This window comes from Lepus europaeus, chromosome 5, assembly GCF_033115175.1.
Source record: "Lepus europaeus isolate LE1 chromosome 5, mLepTim1.pri, whole genome shotgun sequence".
Classification (NCBI taxonomy): domain Eukaryota; kingdom Metazoa; phylum Chordata; class Mammalia; order Lagomorpha; family Leporidae; genus Lepus; species Lepus europaeus.
Genome location: NC_084831.1, coordinates 13,240,919 through 13,268,898, shown reverse-complemented (window position 1 = coordinate 13,268,898; position 27,980 = coordinate 13,240,919). Strand labels below are relative to the sequence as shown.

Here is a 27,980-nt window from a genome sequence, read left to right as displayed (position 1 = left end):
TTCCCGGGAGGCGGAGCCTGCGACCCGGTGCATGCCGGGCCGGCGGCGGGCGGGGCCTCGGGCCTGTCATGGCGGCGGCGTCCGCTTCCCGGGTCTGGTTCTGGGCTGCGCTGCTCATCCCTGCGGCCGCGGTCTACGAGGACCAAGTGGGCAAGTTTGACTGGTGCGTGCGTGTTGGGGTGACTCGGGAAGCAGGTGGTTGTTTTCCCAGCACCTGCGTCCGACCTGCTAACGGGCGGGAGGTTACCGTGTCGCGGGGTCGGCTACGGCACTGCGGGCCCCCGTGCAGAATGAAAACGGGGATCTCTTGTTCCAGAAGGAAGGGTTTTAGGACGAGGTGCACCAAGCCGAGCGCCGAGGGGAGTTCTTGTGGGACGGTGCGGGCTGCCCGCCCGAAACCGGCCCTGTGGGGTTCTGGTGGGCGGTGACAGCCGCGGCCCCCGGTGACCGGGCGTGCGTGGGGTGGGCGGTGACAGGGCCCCCTGCGGCCGGGCGTGCGTGGGGTGGGCGGTGACAGCCGCGGCCCCCGGTGACCGGGCGTGCGTGGGGTGGGCGGTGACAGGGCCTCCTGCGGCCGGGCGTGCGTGGGGTGGGCGGTGACAGCCGCGGCCCCCGGTGACCGGGCGTGCGTGGGGTGGGCGGTGACAGCCGCGGCCCCCGGTGACCGGGCGTGCGTGGGGTGGGCGGTGACAGGGCCCCCTGCGGCCGGGCGTGCGTGGGGTGGGAGGTGACAGGGCTCCCTGCGGCCGGGCGTGCGTGGGGTTGTTCAGTGGGTACAGTGAGAATGAAGTATGTGAAAACACATGTACAAACTGTCAAAGATCATAAAAATCTGCCTCTGCTAACTTAGTTTCTTTTTTGTTTCTAAGTATTTATGTATTGACTTGAAAGAGCAAGAGAGGGAGAGGCAGAGGGGAGCAGGACCTCCTAGCGGAAGAGAAACACTAACAGCCTTCGAGCTAATGCAATGCATCGTGAGAGGGTCATGGTGTCTGGTAATGGAGTGGTTTGCTCCCCAGAGGGCCGGGCCAGGGCAAAGCCAGGAGCCATGGGGCTCCAACCCTGGTCTCCCTTGTGAGTGGCAGGGGCCCACGTGCTTGGGCCATCTTCCACTGCCTTCCCAGGCCCATCAGCAGGGAACTGGGAACAGCCCAAATTCGAATCGCCATGCAACACAGGATGCTGGTACTGGAAGTGACGGCTTAATCCTCTGCACCACAGCACCTTGCTTTTTTTTTTTTTTTTTTTAATTTAATGAAGGAGACCAAGCTGCACATGCCACAGGTGCTGAACGCGCTGGTCTTGCATTAGCTGCAGTGTGCAGGTACCGCCCATACGCGGTGGTTTCCAGCGCGAGAGGGATCATACTCCCTTGGTGCTGAAAGCGACCCAGCCCAGGCACAGCGTGAGCACTGTTGCAGATGGGTGCCCAGGGTGCGGGCTGGCAAGGGCTGGAGAGAACGGAGGCCCAGCCCCGTCTCTGGGGTCTGCATGCTTTATTATCCGGAGCGCAGTGAAGGGAAGGGAAGCTTGGGCTGTGTGCTCTCTGAAGGCAGGGTGGCGTCCTTCACTCGTTTGTAAGCTGCAGACCCATGTTTGTCACCGACGGCGGGGAAGAGTGTGCTGTTTGTTCCAGCGTAGGCTTCTGTTCTTTTGGACGCCCCTTATGCATTGCATTAGCTGGAAGACCTGGTGTTTCTCTTTCGCGAGGAGGGCCTTCTCCCCTCTCGTTCCTGTGCGTCTGACTCCACGCGTGGGAATCTTGCTTCCGGCACCGTCTGTTTATGAACGAGCGTTTCTTGCGCATTCTCAGGAGGGTGGTGGGGGTGGCCCTGTGACTTGTCCACTGCCACAGCATTTGTGCGTGATGGTTTGGGGCCCTCATGTCCCCTTGCACCCTCTTCTCAGGAGACAGCAGTATGTTGGGAAGCTGAAGTTCGCCTCCTTGGAATTTTCCCCCGGATCCAAAAAGTTGGTTGTGGCTACAGAGAAGAACGTGATCGCGGCATTAAATTCTCGCACTGGGGAGATCTGTGAGTGAGCTGTGTGACCGGGACCGCTCAGCTCGGGGGCGGGCAGGCTGGTCCCTTGGAGAACCTGAGTGGCCCGGCGCTCAGACCTGTGTGGCTGGGTCCCAAGTCTGAGAGGTGCCTCTTGTAGTGGGTTCTGATTCTTTCTTGTTTTCCTTTTCTTTCTCGTCTGAATAGTTAACACACTCCTGTTAGCAAGCCGCTGTGGGTTGATTCCCTCAGCCTGAATTCAGAGCACCCCACATGCAGGGTGGCTGTGGAAGCCCCCGTTCCAGTCTGCAGGAACGGCTCCTGTGCCCCCTCTGTTACTCCCTGCGCTGGGCTTCAGGCGCTAGCATTGTGGAAGTGGAATTTACAACCGCTGCTTCTCCTGGGAGTCAGATGGATTTTGTTCCTCTTGCCTTGCTTGTTTATCCATGTGCTGGGTTGGTGGTGGGGACTGGCAGTGCAGAGGCCTCCCCCCCTTACTTGCTGCAGGGGACTGAGTCCCCCCTCAGCAGCACTCCCCCGCCCTCGAAATAGCCTTGGATGCCACCGTGCGCAGCAGGATGTCCTCAGTTCTCCCCTAGTCCTCTGTCGTGGTAACGTCTGGCTTTCGTGTCTCCCAGTGTGGCGCCATGTTGACAAGGGCACAGCGGAAGGGGCTGTAGATGCCATGCTGCTCCAGGGACAGGGTAAGCCGAGGCCTGCTGTGTCTCCTTCGTGGGGGAGGCTCCTCATCCAGTCCCTGGTCCCTGCCTTCCTACAGGGTCTGGTAGGGAAAGGAGAAGGGGGCTCCTGGCAGTGAAGGCCAGGGGCCTGTTCAACAGCTGTTTGCATTCACACGTCAGAGGTGGGGCCACTGCTCCTGGACCCCAGCAGCTGACGGAGCAAGTCCAGGAAATGACTTCACCAGCTTTTTTCCTCTTCCAGATGCAATCACTGTGTCCAACGGAGGCCGAATCATGCGTTCCTGGGAGACTAACATTGGGGGCCTGAACTGGGAGATCACCTTGGACAGCGGCAGGTAAGGGCGGAAGCCGAATTCCATTGTGGCTGGGTCTGGGGCCCTGTGGGCATCCATAAGTGCGTGGAGAGCTGCTCCAGGCCTTTGGACCCTTTCCTCAGGGTCCACGGAAGAGCCGGAGAACAAGAATGCCCATCCTCGGTGTGCTTGAGGTTGCGCGACACGTTGAAGTCAGCACGCGCTTCCCGGGCGCTTGTTGGACGCAGAGCTCTGTGCTGGGTGTAGTGTTCATTCGCATCCTCCATGCCTTTCCTCACCATGCGGTGGTCTGTGGCTTTGCCATGTTCCACGTGTAAGGCTGGCCGTGTTGTAGTTTTTGGTTTTGAGAACAGCTTGAGCTGCTGTCTCGTCTTGTCTAAATTACGGGGTCCTTTGCCTTGGCCTCCACATCTTAGGGTAGTGATTTACTGGGTAAACACGTGGTGGCTGGGCCCCTGGCACACGTGTAAGTGTAACGGTTTCTGTCATCGAGGATGGTGATGGCGGCTTCTCTCTGGGGAGGCAGGCAGGCAGGCGGCTGAATCATGATGGCACCATCTGGTGGCCGCGTGGTGGAGGGTTGGCTGGTTACTGTGAAGTCCCAGGGGATGGAGGGCACAGAGGGGACAGCTCTGAGGAGATTTGGGGGCTTTGGGGAGCAGTGTGGCCCGATGGTTGTGAGTGTAGACTCTCAAGTCAACAGAGGACAGAGTCAGGTGTAGATCCACGCGTATGCGACCCCTGGGCCTATCTTCCTGCCCAGCCAACAGCAGTGACAGCATTCCAGGTGGAGCTCTCGCCTGAGGCTCTGCAGGCGTGGGGCTGTGCTCACCTGTGCCTCTGCTCAGTTTCCAGGCGCTTGGGCTGGTGGGCCTGCAGGGGTCGGTGAGGTACGTCGCCGTCCTGAAGAGGACCACCCTTGCCCTCCACCACCTCTCCAGTGGCCACCTCAAGTGGGTGGAGCACCTCCCGGAAAGGTAAGGCCACCTTCTTGGGGGCCACAGTTGCCTCGTCCTGCTCCGCACAGGACCCTCTTCCTCCCCACGGTTTGCTTTGACCCAGGCCAGCCCCGTGCTGGTAGCGTGTAGAGAGTGTTGCAGCCACCAGATGGGGGCCTGAGCACAAAGACTGTGGCTCTGTTAGGAGTTCCCTTTGCAGCGAGGAGACAACTCTCAGACCAGGGTGTGAGAGCAGGAGCTGCTGGCTCACTCATGGCCACGGTACCTCGGGCTTTTTGACTTGTAGTTCAGGTGAGGCTGAGCCTTCCATTCATATTAAGAATCAGCGCAACCAGGGCTGGCATTGTGGTGTAGTGGGTGAGGCCGCCGCCTATGTCTGACATCCTGTCTGAGCACTGGTTTGAGTCCTGGCTGCTCCATTTTTGACCAAGCTCCTGCCTTTGCACCTGGGAAAGTAGTAGATGATGGCCCAAGTGCCTGGGCCCCTGACACCCACGTGGGAGACCCAAATGTGGGCTCCCAGCTTCAGCCTGGCCCAGCCCCAGCCGGTGCAGCTATTTGGGGAGTGAACCAGTGGATGGAAGATCACCCTTTTTGTCTGTCCTCCCTCTCTGTAATTCTGCCTTTCAAGTAAGTAAATAAATAAATCTTAAAAAGAAAAAACAAAAAAGAATAAAGAGGAAGAAGAATTAGCCCAATAGAAGAAGCGGGGTGAGGTTTGAGATGGTTTCCAGAGATCCTGTTGTGGAAAGCGTTGAAGCTGACAAGGAGCAGGAGAGTGAGGAGGAGATCTGCCCAGGCCAGCTGTGGGTGTTTCCAAAGTCTCTGTCAGGGATCCAAGCTCATATCCTGTGCTGACAAGGGGCAGGAGGGAGCATGGGAAACTGTAAATCTCCCCAGGGCAGCTGTGTGTGTTTCCAAAGTCTCTGGCAGGGATCCAAGCTCAAATTCCTATGGGCCAAGTGCAGAGCATCCGGTAGCAGCACAGGCCCCATAGGGGCTGTAGGGAATTGCAGTTCCCCGGCATCCCCCAAGGGATCAGCCTTATTAGGTGACTGCTGCCCTGTGGGCTGTGGGTAGGTCTGGTGTTGCCACATTGTCTGTCATTAAGAACAGCTAGGCCAGCGCCGTGGCTCAATAGGCTAATCGTCCACCTGCGGTGCCGGCACCCTGGGTTCTAGTCCCGGTCAGGGCGCCAGATTCTGTCTCGGTTGCTCCTCTTCCAGGCCAGCTCTCTGCTGTGGCCCAGGAAGGCAGTGGAGGATGGCCCAAGTGCTTGGCCCTACACCCGCATGGGAGACCAGGAGAAGCACCTGGCTCCTGGCTTTGGATCAGCGTGGTGCACCAGCTGTAGCGGCTATTGGAGGGTGAACCAATGACAAAGGAAGACCTTTCTCTCTCTCTGTCTCTCTCTCACTGTCCACTCTGCCTGTCCAAAAAAAAAAAAAGAAAAAGAAAAGCTAGCTAGGGTCAGTGTTTGGCACTGTTGGTTAAGACACCACTTGGGATGCCTACATCCCGTGTCAGTGTGCCTGGGTTTGAGTTCTTGCTCTGCTTCCAATCCAGCTTCCTGCTAATGTGCACCCTGGGAGGTAGCAGGTGATAGTTGAAGCACTTGGGTCCCTGCCATCCACGTGGAAAACCTGGATTGGGTTCTAGGCTCCTGTCTTTGGCCTGGTCCAACCTCAGCTGTGGTGGGCATTTGAGGAGTGAACTAGTGGATCGAAAATCTCTCTCTGTTATCTCTCTCACTCTGCCTTTCAAGTAACTAATCAAATAAAACTTGAGGAAATTTTAAAAAGCTGAAGTTGGATTTTGGTGTAGAATCTTAGCTCTAATGTTGACAACTGACTCAAATTCAAAACAAGGGGCCTAGTGGTTAAGATGTTGCTTGGGATACCCACACATCATATCAGAATGCCAGGGTTCATGTCTGTCCCAGCTGCACTCCCAGTTCTAGCTTCCTGCTGATGTGCACCCTGGGACTCACTGGTAATGACTGACGTGTGTGGGCCCCTGCCATCCACATGGGAGACCCAGATTGAACTCCAGGCTCTTGCCTTTGGCCTGGTCCAGCCCCAGCTGTTGTGGGCATCTGGGAAATGAACCAGCAGATGAAAGATGTCTATGTCTTTGCCTTTCAGATAAATAAGATAGATAAAGCAAAACAAACAAGAGAAAAACCCAAAATACATGAGCCAGACCAGACCTCTTTGGGGACGGCCAGTTGGTGGCAGCTGCCTAAGGACCAGCAGCCCTGGTGTCGGGAGGCCCTGAGGGTGCCCTGTCCTAGGACTGAGGCTGTTCTTCCCGCCCTCCTTCCCTCTCTCAGCGACAGCATCCACTACCAGACGGTGTACTCCTACGGCTCTGGGGTGGTGTGGGCCCTCGGCGTGGTTCCCTTCAGCCACGTGAACATTGTCAAGTTCAACGTGGAGGACGGAGAGATTGTTCAGCAGGTACGGGAGGGTGTGTGACTCAAGGAGCCTCGTCAATGGGGAGGGCACTGGATGGAGGCCTTCTTGGCACTGGGGACCCGGGAACTGGGCTAGGCGCATGCCAGAGCCATTATGGTCCCCGTTCATTATGGCTCCCTTCTCATCCAGCATTTATTTAATGTCTTTGCTTATGCACATGGAATTCTTTTGGGGGGCTGAGAAATTAGGGTCTACTATTGCCCGTGGGTGTCTTCTGAGAGAGTGCTGTGAAACAGCCGCAGGAACCCACTCACGGTAGACAGATGCTTGTCTGAAGCTTCAGGTACAGAAGTTAGCTGGTGTATTCTTCCAGGGACCAGAAGGTGTCTCCTGGGTTTTTTTGTTTTTTTTTTCTTCTGACTTTGGAGGCTGGGGGCGGGTGGAGTGGGGGAGGAAGCACGCCTGTGGAATGCGCTGTGACCCTCTGGAGTGCCCCGTGGGATTCTGGCAGTGATGTTGCCGATGGGCCGTGAGGGGAGTGCAGCCCTTCCCCGCCTCCCGTGCAGTGCCTCCCCTGCAGGTCAGGGTTTCGACTCCGTGGCTGCAGCGCCTCACTGGAGCCTGTGGCATAGTGGATGACGCTGTCCTGGTGTGCCCTGACCCGAGCTCACGATCCCTCCAAACTCTGGCCCTGGAGACGGAGTGGGAGCTGAGGCAGATCCCACTGCAGGTGAGAGGCTGCCCCAGCCTGAGGCCTTCTCTCGGGGCTGAGAGGGTGGCAGGGGTTCCCCTGGAGGGTGTGTGGGCCAGGCCTGCTGCTTCCTTGCTGGACTGTGGCAGTCACAGAGGTGAGTTCAGGCCTCTGGCTGACTGGGTGTGGGGGAAATGGGCCACTGTCCCTTTGGGGGAGCTGAGGGGTGCTTGTGGAGCCACCTGCTCTGGCCCAGTTACTCCCCTAGGCAGAGGGGCACTGACTTGTTGCCTTCTGGCTCTAATCTCCCTTCTTGGCCTCGCAGTCTCTTGACTTAGAATTTGGAAGTGGATTCCAGCCTCGTGTGCTGCCCACCCAGCCCAACCCAGTGGATCCATCTCGGGCCCAGTTCTTTCTTCAGCTGTCCGCAAGCCACTATGCCCTTCTGAACTACCATCACGGGGCCCTGAGCCTGCTCAAGGACTTCCCCCAGGTAACTGCAGGCCGTGTGGCTGGCTAGGATTCAGGAGAGTCTGGCCGAGACGTGGATGCTGGGAGCCACAGCCTTTGAAGCTGGAGGCATTTGCTGGGGACCGATGACACCTTCCCATCAGCGGTTTGGGCACGCGATGCTTTTCCTTGGGGAAGCTGCAGAGGATCTTAAAATAAAACTGGTGCCCTCCTTTGAGTCCGCAGTGGGGACATAGATTAGAGCTACCCTGTAGTTTCTCAGAGCCGCAGGGGATTTAGGATTGACTTGTGCCTCTGTTGACATAGAGGAGAGTCCTGTTTTCATTTGCAGGTGAATTGGAACCTCCCTCTGCTCTCAGATGCCCTGGCTGTTATGTTCCAAAGTTGAGAGCACTTTCCACTCCATGGTGGGGGTGGGGGGTGAGGGGCTGACCCTGACAGGAGACCCTTTGTAAGGCTGCTGACCGGTACAGGCCCCATTCAGGAGCTGACAGCTCGCTTTTCCCCCAGACTGCCCTGGTGAGCTTTGCCACCACTGGGGAGAAGACAGTGGCCGCGGTCATGACCTGTCGGAGTGAAGCGGTGAGTGCTGGGAATGGCAATGGGGCTTCCCTTGCTGTCCTTGTCAGGAGCCCTGGCAGTCAAAATGGGCACAGAAGTGGGATAGCCTGCCCAGGTCTCACCCCCTGTCTCCCTGGAAGCGAGACCGCTAGATGCCAACCTCACTTTCATCTGGGACTCTTGGGGGTGGCATAGGCCTTGAGGGAGGGCCTTGTGTGTCTTCTTCCAAGTACGGAGATGGTGCAGACATGAAAGCTGCCCTCCGGTGACTGGGGAGTGACCCTTGGAGTGCATTTTCTCCTGTCCTCTTCTCTTGAAGCAGAAACCTGGCAGTTCTGAAGATGGGCCAATGGGGAGCCTTTCAGAGAAGGCCAGCCCAAAGGTAGGGATGGCATTGGGCAGGTTCTGGGCCCAGAGATGTGGGGGCTACCCAGGAAAGCTGGGGGAGTAGCGGAAGCGAGGAGCAGATCTCCCAGAGCTCCCAGCCTCACATCGGGGGGTGTCTCAGATACCATGAGTGATGTTTCTCTTGATCCATTGTTATGGGGAGATAAGGAGGTAGAATTTCTAGAATCTGTTCCTAACCACTCTCTCCTATGGGCCTGAGTTTCCCCATTACGTTTGGGGACGCAGCTGATGCGTTTGAGTGGTAACCGGTGCGCTTGCAGGAGGTGTGAGCCTGGCTGGGGCTGGGTTGCTGCTGGGGCTTCCTCCCTGCCTCCTCTCCTTGCTCCTGGCCTTGCTTCTGCGCCACTGTGCTGGCTTCCTTCTGCAACAGCGTGTGCAGTTGTGACCTCATTCGTGCCTCGGGCCCCTCACTTCTGCTGTGGGATTCAGCTTTCTCTGCACTTTTATTTCCCTTTGCTTGTATTTCACCTTCTGGCCTGGCTCCTTCTCTAAGGTATTTGCCTCTGTCCTTGCACTTGGCTTTGGGGGAATCCCTCCAGTTGACCATGCTGTTTGTACCCCTAGAACTCACTGGCTTGCTTCAACCAGACCTACACCATTAACCTCTACCTGGTCGAGACAGGCCGGCGGCTGCTGGACACAGCGATCACATTTAGCCTGGAACAGAACGGCACTCGGCCTGAGAGGGTAGGTGGAGCCCTTATCTGGATTCAGTCCTGCAGGCTTCTCAGTGTGAACATTCATTTGCTCAGGGTTGGGTCACCGCCATGGGGCCTGGGTAGGCTTCTCGGGACACGGTGCTAGTTCTTCTGAGCCACTGACTCACGTGAATAACAGTAACAGCAGGTATTATGGACTCCGAGTTGGGCCCTGTGCTGAGCTTTTTCCTTGCTTCGCCCTCCCAGCAGTCTTGTGAAAGGGTTGTTACTGCCCTGGCCTCAGTTACTGACCTGTGGCCCAGTGCGATTCAGGCCCCTGTCTGCAGTCACAGAGCCAGTGAGACGTGTTGCTAGGACTCAGGCTCAGGGCTGACTCCAGAGCCTGCACTCAGTGCCACTACCCAGGGTGGCCTCTGTAGACACTGAGCTTTGTTTCTCAGCCTCTTGGCTGTGGCATCTTCAACTCTCAACGGAAAGTCTAACCGTGGCCTCTTGGTTCTTTGTGGGATGTCACTGGAGCATCGTGAATGCCACAGTTTTGTGAAATACTCAATTCCTTCATAGAGTGGTCCAAGGTACCTTGGTCCCACTGTTGTAATATCCGCCATCTGCCTGGCATCCAGGTTGGCTGCGTTGTTTGGACATCAGACAGTGTTGCGTCTGGGGTGCGGTGCTCTGAGAGCATCCGGGTTCTCACTGACCGCAGTGACCATGCTTGGCTTGCAGCTCTACATCCAGGTGTTCTTGAAGAAGGACGACTCGGCGGGCTACCGCGCCCTGGTGCAGACGGAGGACCACCTGCTCCTCTTCCTGCAGCAGCTGGGTGAGGCCCCCACTCCACCTGGGCTCCGGGGAAAGGCTCCAGGGGTGTGTGCCTTGAGCGTTTCCAGAGCCTGCGTTTGAACAATCCCTTGGCATGCCGGGGTGGGACATAGAACTTTCCTCTCTAGCCCTGTTGATTCCAGCTGCTTGCTCTGCTCTGCTGTTTTCACAGGAGGGCTGTAGGGATCTCTGAGCCTCCTGGGAGAGTCTTGCGAGGGCTGGGGAGGTAGACTCAGGTTGTAAATGTGGCTTCCACAGCAGGGAAGGTGGTGCTGTGGAGCCGTGAGGAGTCCCTGGCAGAAGTGGTGTGCCTGGAGATGGTGGACCTTCCCCTCACCGGGGCGCAGGCTGAACTGGAAGGAGAATTTGGCAAGAAGGCAGGTAAGAGCCCAAGAGGCCGGGCTAGCAGAGCTGCTGGAGGGGCTGCTCTGGGGACGGGCCTGTTAGTTGGACTCCACGAGAGACCACCTCATGGTGTCCTGGCTTCCTGGGACGAGCTCTGTGACCAGTATCCAGTGCGATTGTGCCCACACAGTGTATGTACAGCCTCCCTCCTCTGACGGAGCCAGCTGTGAATCTCCCTGGATGGAGAGCCTGAGGGAATAGGTTTAGTGTGGTCATGGTTGCCATTGCCTGTCTGCCTAGAGGTTGGCAGGCCCTGTATCCCATCGTCCCCAAAGGAACAGCCGCATCTGTCTAGAGGGACGTGACTGGGTTGGTCTGGTTACTGTGGAGATAGCTCAGTGTCCTCTGAAACCCACTACAGTCCCAACCCTAGGGTGAACTTGATTCACTCTGTTCTGGTCTGGTCCTGCCTCCTCCGTCTCTCCCGCCCACAGATAGTTATTGAGGGCCTCCTCTGAGCCAGCTACTCTGCCTAGGCATTGCCAGTTGTCGCAAGCCGAGGATTAATTTGAGTTTACTATTTGTTTCTGCTGCCTGGATCCAGCAATTCAAGGTACAGCCTGCTTCTCACTGCCTTGTTGCTCCTGATCTGCCCACTTGGCTAGCTTCTGGTTTACCGCCTGGTTTTCCACATGCATCAGTGTGGCACATACTGTGTGTACCTGGACTGCTTGCCTGTGACTTGTCCTGTTTGCCTCTCACTTCTCTTCCTTAAACTGAGACTGGTGGAAAATAAGATAAACAAAGGCTCTCCTCCTTTTTCGGGAGTGCTTGCCCCTCGTGTGATCTGATCTCTGCAAAGCCTCTGGGTCGCTTGCCTTTAGCAGATAAGGAACCTGAGGCAAAAGGTTCGGTAGGTTTCCCAGGGTCACACAGCAGTGAGTAGTGCAGCTGGGGCTCTAATCCAGGCCCGCCAGACTCCAGACACCACGTATGTTCCTTACCATGTCACCTGGCCTCTCACCAGATCTGTGCTCTCTGGAGGAGATCTGAAGGGTTGTGGCTTCTTTGATAGAGTGAATGAGGACCCTGGGAATGGATTGCAGGTCAGCCCAGTAGTAGCAGATTAAACAGCTGACAAGTAGGAAGGCCGCAGTGGGAAGTGGAGGCACCTGCACCCCCACACGTGCACCTCTTTGGCTTGATCATGGCACCCAACAGCCTTCCTCTGGCCCTCCTGAACGTGGGGCTGAGGAGGGGACATTCAAGCATGGCTGCATCCTGCATGGCTGATCCCTGATCGCCTAGTCTCTTTCTAAGATTCTAGGCAGGTGAAGTGGTGAGAGCCCAGGTAAGTAGGTTTGGAAGCTCCTGCATGGCTGCGCCTGAGTGTGAGACGGTCAGCATCGACGCAGACTGGCCTGTACTGGGAGTGACTCGGACACTGCACAGGAGGGGCAGAAAGAAAGCCCGTGCCTCCTTGCTGGACACCAGGTCTGATGCGGGCTGGGTTTCCTTTTCCTTGACACCAGACGGCTTGCTGGGGATGTTCTTGAAACGCCTCTCGTCTCAGCTCATCCTGCTGCAGGCGTGGACTTCACACCTCTGGAAAATGTTTTACGATGCCCGGAAGCCCCGAAGTCAGATCAAGAATGAGATCCACATCGACACCCTGGCCAGAGATGAATTCAACCTCCAGAAGATGATGGTGATGGTAACGGCCTCAGGCAAGGTGAGAGCCTTCCCAGGTTCCTGAACCTTCTGAGGTTCTGGAAACAAAGCGCCTCAGCGGGGGGTGGTGCCGGTTCCAAGTTTCAAGGGTAGGATGGGTTTTTGGCATCTCTTTCTGGTAGTGAGCCCAGCATTTGTTTGTCTTGCAGCTTTTTGGCATTGAGAGCAGCTCTGGCACTATCCTGTGGAAACAGTATCTGCCCAACATCAAGCCAGATTCCTCCTTTAAACTGATGGTCCAGAGAACCACTGCCCATTTCCCCCACCCCCCGCAGTGCACCCTCTTGGTGAAGGACAAGGTGAGGCTGGCCAGAGCGGGGCTGTGTTTCACACCGTAAGTTCCTCCTGGGCCCTTGGCATTCTGTGACGGTTCAAGGCGAACATTTAGGGCTAGAACTCTGTTTCTTTCCAGCGTATTGCCTGGGTGGAGGTGCCGTCCAGCACTGATGTGGAATTGACTTCCAAGTGGCTGTGACTTCAGCCAGTTTTCTTCCCTCCCAAACATGGCTGTGTTGCTGGCATTGCGTGGCTGTTTGCTCTGTGTGAGGGACAGCAGGACACAGCCTCCCAGAACGAGAGAGGATTTTTATGGATTTGTTCTGTCATTGTTAGGACGTGGCTTGGCAGACATTCTGCTGGGGTGGCCGTCCTGGGGTTGAATGGGTACTTGATCCTTGTGTTTGTGCCTCAGCATGTCTAGTTGGTGGTTAGGTTTGAAGCCCGAGACAGTTTTTCCCTTTTGCCCTGAGCCCAGGGGACCATTCGCCTTCAGCTATGGATTTATTTCCCACAGAGGGTGGGCATGAGGGAAGCCGTCACAGTTGAATGAAGCCCCCAGCTTTCCAGATTTACCCTTGGGATTTGCATTCTTGTGGGTGGAGTCTGATGATTTGCCTGCCCATTCTAGGAGACAGGAATGAGTTCTCTGTATGTCTTCAATCCCATTTTCGGGAAGTGGAGTCAGGTGGCTCCTCCGGTGCTGAAGCGCCCCATCTTGCAGTCCCTGCTTCTCCCGGTCATGGATCAGGACTATGCCAAGGTGTTGCTGCTGATAGATGATGAATACAAGGTACCGTGTCCTCAGATGAGAGCAGGGGGTGGAGTCAGTGTGTCCGGGGCATGACAGACGCAGGTGGCCGGCCAGAGAGGGAGTGCTGTCCATAGTCAGCACACATTGGTGCTGAGGCCAACCCTAAGAGATGTGATTAGAGAAGCATTTGCTTCTCTCTCTCTTTTTTTTTTTTAAGATTTATTTATTTATTTTAAAGTCAGAGTTACAGAGGGAGAGGAGAGGCAGAGAGAGAGAGAGGTCTTCCATCCGATGGTTCATGCCCCAACTGGCTGCAACGGCCAGAGCTGCGCTGATCCGAAGCCAGGAGCCAGAGCTTCTTCCGGGTCTCCCATGCGGGTGCAGGGGCCCAAGGACTTGGGCCATCTTCCACTGCTTTCCCAGGCTACAGCAGAGAGCCGGATCGGAAGTGGAGCAGCCGGGTCTCGAACTGGCACCCATATGGGATGCCGGTGCTTCAGGCCAGGGCATTAACCCACTGTGCCACAGCACCAATCCCATCTCTCTCTCTCTTTTTTAAAGATTTATTTATTTGAAAGGCAGAGTTACAGAGAGAGAGAGGTCTTCCATCCACTGGTTCACTCCCCAGATGGCCACAACGGCCACAACAGGGCCAATCCAAAGCCAGGAGCCAGGAGCTTCTTCCAGGTCTCCCATATGGGTGCAGGGGCCCAAGGACTTGGGCCATCTTCTACTGCTTTCCCAGACCGTAGCAGAGAGCTGGGTCAGAAGTGGAGCAGCCAGAACCTGAATTGGCACCCATATGGGATGCCAGCACTGCAGGTGGTGGCTTTATGTGCTGTGCCACAGTGCCGGCCCCTAGAGCTTCCATACTTGGCAGCACTCAGCTTTTTTTTTTTAAGATTTATTTATTTGAAAGAGTTATAGAGAGAGAGATAGATGGAGAGAGATTTCCATCAGCTGGTGGGACCAGGCCGAAGCGAGGAACCAGGAGCTTTATCTGCGTCTCCCACATAGATGCAGGGGCCCAAGCACTCGGCATCCTCTGCTGCTTTCCCAGGTGCATTAGCAGGGAGCTGGATCAGAAGTAGAGCAGCAGGACTGGAACCAGTGCCCAGATAGGATGTTAGCATTGCAGGCTGCAGCTTTACCCGCTATGCCACAGTGCTGGCCACCAATGCTCGGCTTCTTAATAGAATTAAATTGAAGCCCTAAACTGAGTTCAGGAGGCTTGAATTCTTTTCAGACTGTAATTCTTTTATTCTCAAGGCTCTCTTTGCTGGGGAAACGGTAATGAGCCTTGGGAGTCTGGGTTAGCGACTGTAACCCTTTGCTTTAACGACTCTTCTCGGGCCCCCTGAAGGTCACAGCGTTTCCCGCCACTCGGAACGTCCTGCGTCAGCTGCATGAGCTCGCCCCTTCCATCTTCTTCTATTTGGTGGATGCAGAGCAGGGCCGGCTCAGTGGATATCGGCTTCGAAAGGTAGGGAAGTGGGGTCCTGCCAGTGTCCTTCATAGAAAGAAGGGAGTGCTTCCTAGTTACTTGGCTAAAAGCGGTGAGCCATGCTGCTTATCCTGTTGTAAACTTAGACCAGCGTAATCCTGATGTCTCATACGCCAGCCATCTGTTCATACTGATGGAGCAACAGCTGTACGGCCGCACTGTTTCCACTGCTGCTGATAGAGCAGCGCCCAGGAGGCCCAATCTCTGCCCCACGGAGCTTCCCTTCCACACCGCTCGTCCACAGCAGAGGAAGGGGCCTTTGTCTCCCTTCTTGGGAGGGTGCCAGGTGGGAGAGGGTAGGTGAGGTTGTTGACTGACTGGAGAGAATGTGTACCTTGAATTTTACTTCTAGAAAGGGAGGTCAGTTGGCTCTGAACCTAACATATTTGAGCACATCTCTCTTTTACGATTTTTTTTTAAAAGATTTATTTATTTGAAAGCAGAGAGAAAGAGGTCTTCCATCCACTGGTTCACTCTCCAGATAGCTGCAATGGCCGGAGCTGCGCCCATCAGAAACCAGGAGCTTCTTCCAGGTCTCCCATGCGGGTGCAGGGGCCAAGGATTTGGGCCATCTTCTACTGCTTTCCCAGGCCATAGCAGAGAGCAAGATTGGAAGTGGAGCAGCCGGGTCTCGAACTGGCACCAATATGGGATGCTGGCACTGCAGGCGGCAGCTTTACCCGCTATGCCACAGCTCTAGCCCCCGCAAGTTATTTATTTGAATGGAGAGTGGCAGGGTATGGAGTAGGGGGAGAGAAAGATCTTCCATCTGTTGGCTTATTCTCCAAATGGCTCCAACAGCCGGGGCTAAGCTGGGCTGAAACCAAGAGACCAGAACATCATTTGTTTCTCACATGTGGGTGGCTGGGGCCCAAGCACTTGGGCCGTCTGCTGTTTTGCAGGCACATTAGCAAGGAGCTGGATTGGAAGTGGTGTGGAACTTGAACCTGCACTCTGATATGGGATACTGGTGTTGCAAGCAGTGGCCACAACATTGACCCTCTCTCTTTAAAAAGAAAATTATATTTATTTATTTGAAATCCAGAGTGATAGAGAGGGAGAGCCAGAGAGAGAAATCTCCATCTCCTGGTTCATTGTCCATATGACTGTAGTGGCTGGAGCTAGGCCAGGCTGAAGCCAGGAACCTGGAACTCCTTCTGCTCTCCTTTGTGGGTAAGGGGGCACAGGGACGTGGGCTGTCCTCCATTGCTTTCTGAGGCAAGATTAGCAGGGAGCTGGATCAGAGTGGAGCAGTTGGGTGGTGAACCAGCGCCCACATGGGATACTAGCATTGCAGGTGGCAGCTTAACCCACTGCGCTACAATGCTGACTCCCCAACTTTTTTTCTTACTCAAGTGGAATTGAAATATATTTATTATTATGAATTTCTTCATGTTATATATTTTCTACCTTATTTTTTGGTTCATCAGGTTTTTTTTTTTTTTTTTTTTTTTTTTTTTAAGATTTATTTTTTGAAAGGCAGAGTTTCAGAGAGGGAGACACAGAGAAAGAAAGATCTTCCATCTGCTTGTTCACTTCCCTAATGGCCATGATGCCTGGAGCTGGTCCAGGCCAAAACTAGGATCCTGGAACTCCATCTGGATCTCCCACAGGGATAGAAGGGCCATCTTTCACTGCTTTCTCAGGTGCATTAGCAGGGATATGAATCTGAAGTGGAGCAGCCGGGACTCGAACCGATGCTCATATGGAGATGCTCAGCATCACAGGTGACAGCTTAACCCACTGTGCTTCAGTGCCAGCCCCAGCTCATTTTTTATTGTAATACAATATTGAGAAAAGTACAAAATCACAAGGTTATGGCTCAGTGAACCTTGACAAAAGGGATACACTTGTGTGTGGTGGTCAGATCAGAAATAGCACACGCACCTTGGGAGGCACCTGGGCCCCTTTCTACTCACCCAGCTGCCCTGCCCTCAGGGGCTCCACATCTTTATCTGCCTGTAGAATGCATGTGTGATAACATATTTAGTAACAAATGTATGTTGATTTCCTGTGTCCGTAAAGAGCAGTTCAGGAAACATCTTGAGGTCCCTGCCATCTTAGTAATTGCCTGCTGACCCCATGTGCAAGGTTCTTAGGTTTTATTAATAAGTGACCAGTGTTCCTCGTGTGGTTCCTACTCAGATAAACGACAGACTGTTATCAAGTATTCTGTTTTCTTACTGGCTTTACCATCTTCCTTACTCAAACTGAGAATTGCAATAAAACTTCTTCCCAAAGCAGATCTGCATTGCTGTTGTGCTGGGAGTTACGCTCTCCCGTCCTCAGATCCTGAAGTGTGGGACATGAGCTGCAGCTCTGTCACATCCCAGTGTGTGCTGACCATGAGTGCTTTCGCCCTGCCCTAGGATCTCACCACGGAGCTGAGCTGGGAGCTGACCATTCCCCCAGAAGTGCAGCGGATCGTCACAGTGAAGGGGAAACGCAGCAGCGAGCACGTCCACTCCCAGGGCCGCGTGATGGGGGACCGCAGTGTGCTCTACAAGGTGCAGCCTGGCAGCCCGTCGGTGCAAGGGCCTGCAGAGCTGGGAGAAGGGGGCTTTGAATTCTGGCCCTAGGACTTGGTGGATATAGGACCTGGGGCAAGTCATTCAGTCCCTTTGAGCCTCGGTGTATGGTCTGTGAAATGGACACAGTGTACTTCCTTCTAAGCTTGGTGATGATCACGGCAGACACTCATGTTTAGGGCAGTGGCCGGCAACTGGTAGTTAGCTCTCCCTCTTGGTGGAGGGAGGGTGTTCTGACAGCGTTCTGGGGTTAGCCTTACTGGAGCCTTTGCGAACTCCGTTTCTGTGACCCAGCAGTCTTGTTGATGGAGAAGGGAGGGAGACAGGTGAATAATGGGCGGTGAAACTGTTCCCCGAGAGACTAGCTTGGTCATCAAGCCCTCTGACCCCACCGTCTGCAGAGCAGACGGACCTGAGGGAGATCCAGCATGGGGCACTTACTGTTGCACCAAGCAGGAGGCAGTGCAGCCGAGTGCAGACCTCGAGTTGGACTCTCAGTTCTGACTCGGCTCTGCGGGGACGAGCTGTTCACGGGTGATTGCGTGGGGGCTGCCTAAACTTCATTTCACCAGCACAGTGGGACGAACAGCACTGACACAGAGCACTGTTGGGCGATTGGTGATAATATGTCCAGTGATTAGAACTGTGTCTGCCGTGGAGGTAGTGCCCAACAGTGCTGTTCACTGGAGTTCTGTGTTGAGCAGCGCCTTGTCTGTGGCAGCAGTCAGTTTTAACTCGTTCACAATGAACAAGGTATAAGTCCATTTGACTTATACTAGAAAAATGCATACCATTGTGTAATTTTGCCTTTGCAAGGTAAAGCTGACTAACATACTTGCATTTTAGATGCGGAAAAGAGTACTTGCTAGGTGTAGGGCTGTTGGATTCGTGTTTGTTAGGCAAATATTTTAGGTTAGTCACTTTTCATTTTGATATAGTTTTATAGAAAAGCTGCAAAGAGGGGCCGGCGCTGTGGCATAATAGGCTAAGCTTCTGCCTACAGCTCCGGTATCCCATATAGATGCTGGTTCGAGTCCTGGCTGCTCCACTTCCAATCCAGCTCTATGCTATGGCCTGGTAAAGCAGTAGAAGACAGCTTGAGTCCTTGGGCCCCTGCACCCATGTGGAAGACTGGAAGAAGCTCCTGGTTCCTGGCTTTGGATCAGTGCAGCTCCGGCCTTGCGGCCATTTGGGGAGTGAACCAGTGAAAGGAAGACCTCTATCAGTCTCTCCCTCTCTGTCTTTTTTTTTTTTTTGACAGGCAGAGTGGATAGTGAGAGAGAGAGAGACAGAGAGAAAGGTCTTCCTTTCTGCCGTTGGTTCACCCTCCAATGGCCGCCGCGGCCAGCACGCTGCGGCCGGCGCACCGCGCTGATCCGATGGCAGGAGCCAGGTGCTTCTCCTGGTCTCCCATGGGGTGCAGGGCCCAAGCACTTGGGCCATCCTCCACTGCCTTCCCAGGCCACAGCAGAGAGCTGGCCTGGAAGAGGGGCAACCGGGACAGAATCTAGTGCCCTGACCAGGACTAGAACCCGGTGTGCCGGCGCCACAAGGCGGAGGATTAGCCTAGTGAGCCACAGCGCCGGCCTCCCTCTCTGTCTTTTAACTCCACTTTGCAAATAAATAAATAAAATCTTTCAAAAAAGGAAAAGCTGCAAAGATAGTAATAGGGTTCCCGGAGCCCCGTCACCTAGCTTTCCTTAGAGGACTGTGGTCCATTTGTCTTCTAAGAAAACAGCATTGCTGCATGGCTGTTCACTCACTCGGGGCTTTGTTCGGGCTTCATCGCTTCTCCACTGGGGTCATCCTTCTGTCCCGGGGTCTCACGCCGCATTGGGTTGTCAGGTTTTCTTAGTGCCCCCTGGTCTGTGACCATTTCTCAGTTGGTCCTTGTTTTTCATGACCTTGACAGGTTTGGAGTCAGATGCCGTGAAGAGTGTCTCTCAACTTTGATTGGTCTGACAGTTTTCTTTCTTTCTTTTCCTTTTTAAAGATTTCATTTGTTTATTTGAGAGGTTGAGTTACAGACAGAGAGAGGGAGGGACAGAGAGAAAGATCTTCCATCTGCTGTTTCACCCCCCAGATGGCCACAATGGCCGGAGCTGCACTGATCCAAAGCCAGGAACCAGGAGCTTCTTCCAGGTCTCCCCTGTTTGTGTAGGGACCCAAAGACTTGGGCCAACTTCTACTGCTTTCCCAGGCCACAGCAGAAAGCTGGATTGGAAGAGGAGCAGTGAGGACGTGAACTGACGCCCATATGGGATGCTGTTGCCAGAGGTGGAGGCTTAGCCCACTACGCCATAGCGGCAGCCCCTTTTTCTCTTTTTTAAAATTTATTTATTTATTTTAAAGTCAAAGTGACAGATTTTTTTTTTTTAAGATTTACTTATTTATTTATTTATTTGAGAGGCAGAATTACAGAGAGAGGGAGAGACAGAGAGAAAGGTCTTTTGTCTAATGGTTCACTCACCAAATGGCTGCAGTGGCCGGAGCTGGGCCCATCCGAAGCTGAGAGCCAGGAGCTTCTTCCAGGTCTCCCCAGTGGGTGTAGGGGCCCAAGCACTTGGGCCATCTTTTGCTTTCCCAGGCCATAGCAGAGAGCTGGATCAGAAGAGGTGCAGCCAGGACTTGAACCAGCACCCATATGGGATGCCATAGTGCCGGCCATAACAGAGAGATCTTCTATCTGCTGGTTTATTCCCCAAATGGCCGCAATGGCTGGTCCCAGGCCAGACTGAAGCCAGCCAAGAACTTAGAACTCCATCTGTGTCTCCCATTTGGGTTGCAGGGACTCAAGTACTTGAACCATCTTCCATTGCTTTCTCAGATGCGTTAGCAAGAAGCTAGGTTGGAAGCAGGGCAGCTAGGACTGGAGCTGGTGCTTCAGTGTGGGATGCTGGCATTGCAGGTGGTGACTTAACCTGCTTGTGAATTTTGGGAAGGAATACTGTGGAGGTGAAGCAGCCAATACTACTTGAGTGCTTGCTGGATGCCAGACACTCTCTTTATTTTTATGTTTTATTTATCTGAGAGAGACAGAGAGCTCTCATCTGCTGGTCCACTCCTGACATGCCTGCAACAATTGGAACTGGACCAAGCTGAAGCCGAGGCCAGGAACTCAATCTGGGTCTCCGATGTGAGTGGCAGGAAACCAATTACTTGAGTCATCACCATTGTCTCCTAGAGTCTGAATTAGCAGGAAGCTGCTGGTTTTCAGCAGAGCTAGACATTGAACAGGCTTTCTGGTATGCGACATGGGTGTCTTAACTAGCCTCTCAGCTGCTAGGCCAAACACCTGTCCCCAGGCATTCTTTTAGACACTGAAGCACATCAGTGAACCGGACAGATAAAGCCCTGTCCTCATGAGGCTGTCATTGTGCTTGGGAGGACCTAGTAATAGAGAAAATAGGCAAATGATATAGGCGACTGCTTCTGTCCCAGAGGAACAAAGCCAGGGAGAGGCAAAGGGAGCACAGGACAGGAAGGGGCACAGCTTTAAAGCGGTGGCCACGGAGCATCTTGCTGAGAGAGGGGGTGGCACTGACGGGAAGACTTAGTCACAGGCCACCCGGGGGAAGAACCTTTCACAGAAAAGCCTGAGCTGCCCTGTGTTTGAGAAGCGGCGTGGAGGACTGTGTGGGTGAGGAGGAGTGGCAGGGTCGCTGAGGCCCGAGGCTGACGGGCTGATCCCGCACCTGCAGCAAGGGGAAGAGCCTTCGGGAAGCACTGAGCAGATGGCCTGTCCAGCTCCCTGGGCCGCCCAGACTGGCCCGAGACGAGTGAGGAAGGCAGGGAGAGCGGTCAGGCCGCTGCGGTGTCCAGGTGAGATGACGGCGGCCAGTAGCAGGGAGGGGCAAGGGATCCGCTCGTGGAAACCAGAGGTTTTATTGACAGGGTATGTGGATAGCTAGGGGTGTGTGGCAGTGGGAGGGGCTTGAGGAAGACGCGGAGGTGTCAGGGCTGAGACACGGAAGCCTGACGTTGCTGTGGAGCGATCCTGGCGGGGCAGAGCAGTTCAGCTGGAGCGTGTGGACGCTCCCTGAGGCAGCAGGCAGACATCTGAGGCAGCACCTGGTGTGGGGAGTCTGGCACTCAGCGGGGAGGCTGTGTGGTATGTCATTCGGGCACTGTCCACAGCTGTGAATGGTGTTGAAGCCGCGAGATTGGCTGAGGGCACCATGGGTACACTTTGTGTAGACAGAAATGCCAGAGGCCTAAGTGTGCCTGGTACGTTCCATCACGGAGAGGTGGGGGAGATGTGGGGGACCCTGCAGAGGAGAATAAGCAGGAGAGTCCAGGTCGGCAGGAGGAAAGCCAGTGTTCCAACCAGAGAGTGATCACGTGCATCACCTGGCCCTGGTCGGCCAAGCAGACTCAGCACTGTGTTTTGCAGTCTGGAGGGTTCTGGTGACCTTGAGAATGGTGTTGGTGGAAGAAATGCCTTTGCTGGAGCCAGCCCTTAGGTCAGTGAGAGGACAGGCATGGGTTTATCTTGGTTGCTATCTGCTATCTCTGATTGTGTCTCTTCTCATCACCTATGAAATGTGGGAAATAATCACTACTTAGCGAGGTTGTTTCAGGGAGTAAATGAACTGCAACTTGCCTAGTACCCAGCGGACATGAAGTTCCATGATGAGGAACCCGACGCAGGAGGCCCTTCTACCAGAAATCCCAGTTCCTTTGCCAGGCACTGAGCTGCAGGCTGGCCACACAGCACAGGCTCACAGCAGAATGAACGTGTGATGGACCATCGTGGTTCTGAAGGAGCCGTTCCCTCTCTCCCCAGAGTCTGAACCCCAACCTGCTGGCCGTGGTGACCGAGAGCACAGACGCACATCACGAGCGCACCTTCATTGGCATCTTCCTCATTGACGGCGTCACCGGGCGCATCATCCACTCCTCCGTGCAGAAGAAAGCCAAGGGCCCCGTCCACATCGTGCACTCAGAGAACTGGGTGGTGGTAAGGAGTCGCCACAGGGACGCGAGGTCGCTTGAGAGGCCTCCTTGCGGCTTAGGTCCTTTGCAGAAACCCAGTAGCTGCTTTGGGTTTTCATGGGATCTCAGCGCCTGGATGGCAGCGTAGGGTGCTGGTTAGAGACTCAGGAGTCAGACTGCCTGGTTTCGATCCCAGCTCTCCTGTTTCCTGGCCACATAGCTGTAAGCTAGTCCTGTAAGCTCTCGTTGAACAATGGCTGGCACTCAAAGCTGAGCAGTTGTTATGACTTCTTTTAAGAATTTTGAGAATTCCTTTGTCTTCTGGTAGCCTGTGGATACCCTAGATAGAAAAGCAGTGACCTTGCTAGCTGGCAAGGAAGAAAACTCGGGTGCTCAGTGTTTGTTTTCCTTCCTGGATCTGAAACTAATTGGAAAGGTGGCTTCCAGTGGACTCCCCCCTTTCCTGTTAACACAGCAGCTAAGCCCTGAGCCACTGCTCCCTGTCTCTGCAGTATCAGTACTGGAACACCAAGGCCCGGCGCAACGAGTTTACCGCGCTGGAGCTCTACGAGGGAACTGAGCAGTACAATGCCACCGCCTTCAGCTCCCTGGACCGTCCCCAGCTGCCCCAGGTCCTCCAGCAGTCCTACATCTTCCCCTCCTCCATCAGTGCCATGGAAGCCACCATCACGGAGCGGGGCATCACCAGCCGACACCTGCTCAGTGAGTGTCTGGGACAGGCCTCTGGGTCATCGGGCTCCCCTGGACAGCCACCCTGAAAGTCAGAACAGGGGCTGCCTTGCAGGCCGAGTCCTGTGTGACCGCCCACCCGTAAGGGGAGGGCGGGGAGGTGGGCAGTGTTTGAGTGGAGGAAGTTCCTCCTTTCTGCTATGCTACCTGTGAACACGCTCACTTCTCTCGTAGTCTTCATTTCTGATGAGCCGCTGCCCGTCTGTGTTTAGTATTTGCAGCTAGCTCAGAAAAACGTCCCTGAGCTGTCTGCTGCACACGCCGGCAGCGGGCGACCCCATCCCGAGGTCAGGACTCTGATTGTTGACCAGCCTCCTGTGCCTGGGTGATTTTGCCAGAAACATCTGGGACTCTGAGCTTTGGCAGGCACAGAGGATTATCACTGCTTATTCTTCAGTGTGCAGAAAGCGGCTCTCTTGGCAGTGCCTCGGCTTTAGGCTCCATTACTGAAACCCGCAGCCTGCCTGGCAGCTCTGCCTTAGCCTTGCACACCACCTGTGCTTAGAGGAAAAGTCATTCCCGTGGTGGGGTGCTGGGGGGAAGGGAGAGAGGGACGAAGTGGCTTTCCACATTCTTCTCTTTCCCTGGTACCCGTATCTTCATTCCGGACGTTTATTTTCCCATGTCTCAGCATGCTAAGTTAAGAAACTAGTATCTTCAAAGATTTCACGTGTATTGTTAGTTGACTGTTCTGGGGTCTGTGAGGCCTCCTTGACCCATTGTTGTTGTTGTTGTTTGAAACTTCTGTGATGGTGGCATTGTTGTAACTGGGCCTCGTGTGTGATGGCTTGGCGTGAATGTTGATCTCTTTCTGTGCAGTTGGGCTGCCTTCTGGAGCAATTCTTTCCCTCCCTAAGGCCTTGCTGGATCCCCGCCGTCCCGAGATCCCGACAGAACAAAGCAGGTGAGACCGTGTGGGCAGTGCTGGCCGCTCTGGCCACCAGGAACTTTCCTTGTGTTGGGTCCTTAGTGTGCTGTGAAGCCATGCTAGGGGCTGAGAGTGTGAGGAACAGACATTCGACAATGAATAAGGTAAATGGGGAAGATGTGTGCTATGTTAGGTACTCGAAAATGCAGAGAAGGAAAGACAGACCAGGGACAGGCTGTGAAGGCTGTGCGGTGGGGTGGGGAGTACGTATAATTAACATTGAGATCAGGAGGCCTGGAAAAGCCCTTGTGAAAATGTGACTTGGGAGCAAAGACCTGAAGGAGGTGAAGGAGCCAGCTGTGTGGCTGTCCAGGCAGAGGGAGCAGCGGCCCAGAGGCCCTGCCAGCCTGCCCTCTGAGTTCCCGGAGGGCGCACAGGAGGCCCGTGCAGCTGGAGCAGTGGGTGGGACCTTGGAAATGAAGTCACAGAGGTAACCTGGCCCCATCGTGTGGGGAAGCCGGGAGCTTAGTCACCGCTAGCAGCCATTTTGTATTTCCAGTCACTGTGCACGTTTCCTCCTCCATCCTGAGTTCTCTGGAGGTCGGGGGTGGAGAGCTCGGCAGGGGGAGGACAGACAGATCTGTCTTTGGCACATGGGGAATACAGAAGAGGTTAATGCTGGGATGGTCCCGGGCAAGGCAGCCCGGAGTGAGGAGTGAGGAGCAGTGTTGGCCCTAGGGTTCTGTGTGTTGGTGTGAGATGGCCCTGACGTTCCCCTCGGCTGTGAAATGCCAGTCGCCGCGGTTGTGTCTTTCCAGATTTGGGACACGGGAGGAATCCAGATCTCAGTCTTACTCTCCAGACAGCGTGCTTTCTTGCAGTCCTTCCTAACATCCAGCCGCTACATTTTTAACTACCTAATGCAAGAAGACTTTGAAGGAGATCTGAGGGTAGATAGTGGCCTGGAAGCTACCCAAGAGCTGGCAAGGGAGCCAGCAGTCCTTTTCCATCAGTTTTCACAGTTCCTGTCCTGCCCATGTTTTGCAGAGAGGAGAACCTAATCCCATATTCTCCAGATGTACAGATCCACGCAGAGCGATTCATCAACTATAACCAGACAGTTTCTCGAATGCGTGGTATCTACACGGCTCCCTCAGGCCTGGAGTCCACTTGCTTGGTGAGTGGAGCCCACAGTCACCCGTGTGACAGCTGCTGTCACTGAGGATCCCCTGTCTTCTCTGGCTGGAGGCTGGGCTGTGGGTCGTGGGCTGCCTTTCCTCCATAGCCCCTGTGTCTGCCTTGCAGGTCGTGGCCTATGGGCTGGACATTTACCAAACTCGAGTCTACCCGTCCAAGCAGTTTGATGTCCTGAAGGATGACTATGACTATGTGTTGATCAGCAGTGTCCTCTTTGGCTTGGTGTTTGCCACCATGATCACCAAGAGACTGGCACAGGTGAAGCTCCTCAATCGTGCCTGGCGGTGAAGACCTGGTGTCCCGTGCCAGAGTGGAGAAGCTGCAGGCGAGTGTGGGTCAGCTAAGGAGCTGCGGCTGCAGTTTGGTCCTGATTGTCAGGTGCTGTGCGGAGGAAGCTGGGCCTTCACACAGAGCTCATTCTGGGACACACATGATGCAGACACCTGTGAACAGACACTGAACTCAGCCTCAGCTGCGGGTCTCAGAGCTAACGGCCCTACTCCTGAATCCAAAAGCTGCCGCTCTTGCCTTGCCCGTCCGTGTATGTTCTGGTGTTTGAAGATAAGACCTCCAACTGATTCTTCTCTTCTGTGCAACTGTGTTGAGTTTGCCTTCTGTGCTTACGTTTTCTCTACAAGGTCTTTATTTGCCTCTGTCTCCTGCTTCAGTGTCAGAAGAGAGCTCTTCTGACAGCTCCACCTCACAGGTGCATTTGCTCTTCTACCCTGGGGAGGCAGGATCTGTCCTTAGCTGGGTTTGGGAACTGGTCCAGTCCCTCAGTGCTTCTCTCCAAAGTAACCTTGGCTTGAGGGATCCACATTTGGGATCAAAACTCACTTTAACTGAGCGTCTGGTTTCATGCTGTCATCTGTTAGGTTCAGCTGCCCCAGATTTTGTTTCAGTTGATCGGAGCCAGGTACAGAATCCTATCTTGGTTGGGCATTGGCTGTGCTCATCACCAGAGATGTGTGAGAGCCGGGCTGATTTCAAGCTGCGAATTGTCTGCACCTTGAAGAGATTTCAGTAGAGGAGAGACGCCCTGTCCTTCTCCTGGTGTCTCCTAGTCTCATCTCACCCACAGACCAGTCTAGTCGTAACTAGAGAAACTTCTAAGAATCCCTCTATTTATTCTTAGTTTCAGATGTAAATTAACATGTGGGTCATTTTATTTGTCTTAAAGCAAGCACATTTTACATCTTACTGGTCTAAGGTTTGAAGCTTGAAAGGGTGGAGTCGGAAGCAGGCACACTGTGGGTGGGGATTGCTGATGGCTGGGCTGCTGTGTCTCTGCTGCAGATGAAAGGAACCCTAAAAGTTCTCTCTTGTTTGTGGATGTGGGGAGTGATGGGGCTTATCTGTACTGTGAAGAATGAAATGTACAAATGTACAGAGAGTAGACCACCCCTACCTGTAGGGAGAGAGGTTCACTCAAGTGTCTGAATAAAGCAAATGGTGAACGACACTGCTCTAAGTCCTTCTTTGTCTTAGGAAGATCACTCGGAGCTACCTTTGCATCAGAAGGGATCAAAGCAGTGCAGAAGTGGAGTGAGTGTTCTAGTAAGGAAACATGCAATCATGTGCCAGTTGGTGTAGGTTAATTTCAAATGGAATTTTTCCTCTTTCTGTGTTTGTGTGCTGATGGTAGATTATGGCTGACGAGGAAGAACAATGGTACTCATGTTACTTTAGAAATATAGAGTTGTCAGGTAAATAATAATGAGTGGATGATAAGCATCTCCAGCAAAAAACAGGCATTTTTTTCATCCTGACGCAAGGCATATTTTATTTAAAGTGACATTGAGAAAACAGAATAAGTACAAGTTAAAATTCTGCCATAATGTTGAGGCCTGGCTGGGATTTTGACAGTGTAGAGATAAATATGAGGCAGCTAGATCATGTGGTCTAGCTGTCTCTTATAAAATACCTGTGTTTCTGCTTTAATCATTACCACTTAGTGGAAAGTAACCTCAGACGAGGTGCTTAAGATCGCTTAAGGCGCGGACAAATCAGAATCTTCTTGCTTCTCAACCCTCCTTCAAATTCAAACTATATCTGTCTGACCAAGAACCCTCAGCCTCTGCCAATGGCTTCCTCTTTTGGTTCTCTCCTCCATTTGCTTTCTTTCCCTCCTCTTTTCCTGTGCATAACCCTCAAGCCATCTCTTCCTTTCTTCATTATTTGTGTCAATTGGGAGCCCCCTACAATGGGTGATCCTCAGTATTTTCTGGGCCCTTTTTTTATTAGTTTGGTCAACATACAACGTCTTTGAGCAAAAAACTAAACAGCACTTACTTTATTGATTCTCAGTCTCCATTGGGAATGGAGTGGAAGGTGACAGTGGCTTTTGTTGGTGGTTTCCTTAGCCTTTGACTTGGAATGAGAATTAATCATTGGGTTTGTTCTTGAATTAAATATAGAATTCCAGTTACAACAGGAGATTCAGGAAAGGCAATGCCCCTCCCCTTTTAAGCCTTCCTTGTTTGAAAGGCAGAGTGACTAAGAGGGAGAGTCAGAGAGAAAGAGATCTTCCATGTGATGGTTCACTCCCCAAACAGCCAGAGTTGGGCAGCTCAAAGCCAAGAGCCAGGATCCATCCGGGTCTCCTACATGGGTAGTAGGAACCCAAGCACTTGGGCCATCATTCTTGTGCCTTCCAGGAAGCTGGGTTGTAAGTATGGAGTGTTCAGGACTCAAACTGGCACTCTGCTATGGATGTAGGCCCTCCAAGTGGCGGTTTAACTGCTGCCCCACAATGTCTGCCCCAGAGACCCATTTGTAATTGATGGGATCAGAGTGTGTGTGTGAGTTTAAAACAGTAGTGTGTCATGTCCCACCCACCCTCTTAAAAATCATGGCAGTTGGGGCTGATGTTGTAGCACAGGGGGTTAAGCCACTAAGTGTGATGCTGGCATCCCATATGATGACTGGTGCAAGTCTTGCCTGTTCTGCTTCCTTTTTTTTTTTTTTTTTTTTAAAGATTTATTTATTTATTTGAAAGGCAGAGTTACAGAGAAGGAGAGAGAGAGAGAGGGAGAGAGAGACAGACTTCCATCTGCTGGTTCACTCCCCAAATGGCTGCAACTGCCAGG

At 53.8% G+C, this 27,980-nt stretch overlaps 1 protein-coding gene across 3 annotated transcripts; it reads left to right on the top strand.

Moving 5' to 3' along the window:
* Positions 1-49: 49 nt before the first annotated feature.
* Positions 50-27,181, top strand: EMC1 (ER membrane protein complex subunit 1). Of its 3 annotated transcripts, none has more exons than XM_062190529.1 (23): positions 50-163; positions 1,909-2,033; positions 2,639-2,704; positions 2,943-3,036; positions 3,864-3,992; positions 6,307-6,433; positions 6,972-7,121; positions 7,408-7,575; positions 8,064-8,135; positions 8,437-8,496; positions 9,087-9,209; positions 9,908-10,004; positions 10,262-10,384; positions 11,881-12,080; positions 12,229-12,378; positions 12,987-13,148; positions 14,473-14,592; positions 16,983-17,120; positions 21,928-22,101; positions 22,589-22,799; positions 23,646-23,730; positions 24,742-24,871; positions 25,000-27,181. In XM_062190529.1, the coding sequence occupies exons 1-23, from the start codon at positions 69-71 to the stop codon at positions 25,177-25,179; spliced, it is 2,979 nt and encodes a 992-aa protein (XP_062046513.1). In that variant the 5' UTR covers positions 50-68; the 3' UTR covers positions 25,180-27,181. The 3 variants fall into 3 exon arrangements, with proteins under 3 accessions (XP_062046513.1, XP_062046514.1, XP_062046512.1); XM_062190530.1 differs by having other exon boundaries at positions 8,434-8,496; positions 10,265-10,384; XM_062190528.1 differs by having other exon boundaries at positions 8,434-8,496.
* The last annotated feature ends 799 nt before the right edge of the window (positions 27,182-27,980 follow it).

Coding starts and splice junctions, on each gene's coding strand:
- EMC1 (XM_062190528.1), top strand. CDS start 69: ATGGCGGCGGCGTCCGCTTCCCGGGTCTGGTTCTGGGCTGCGCTGCTC. Junction 6,434..6,971: donor ACGGAGAGATTGTTCAGCAG/GTACGGGAGGGT, acceptor CCTCCCCTGCAG/GTCAGGGTTTCGACTCCGTG. Junction 17,121..21,927: donor ACCGCAGTGTGCTCTACAAG/GTGCAGCCTGGC, acceptor CTCTCTCCCCAG/AGTCTGAACCCCAACCTGCT.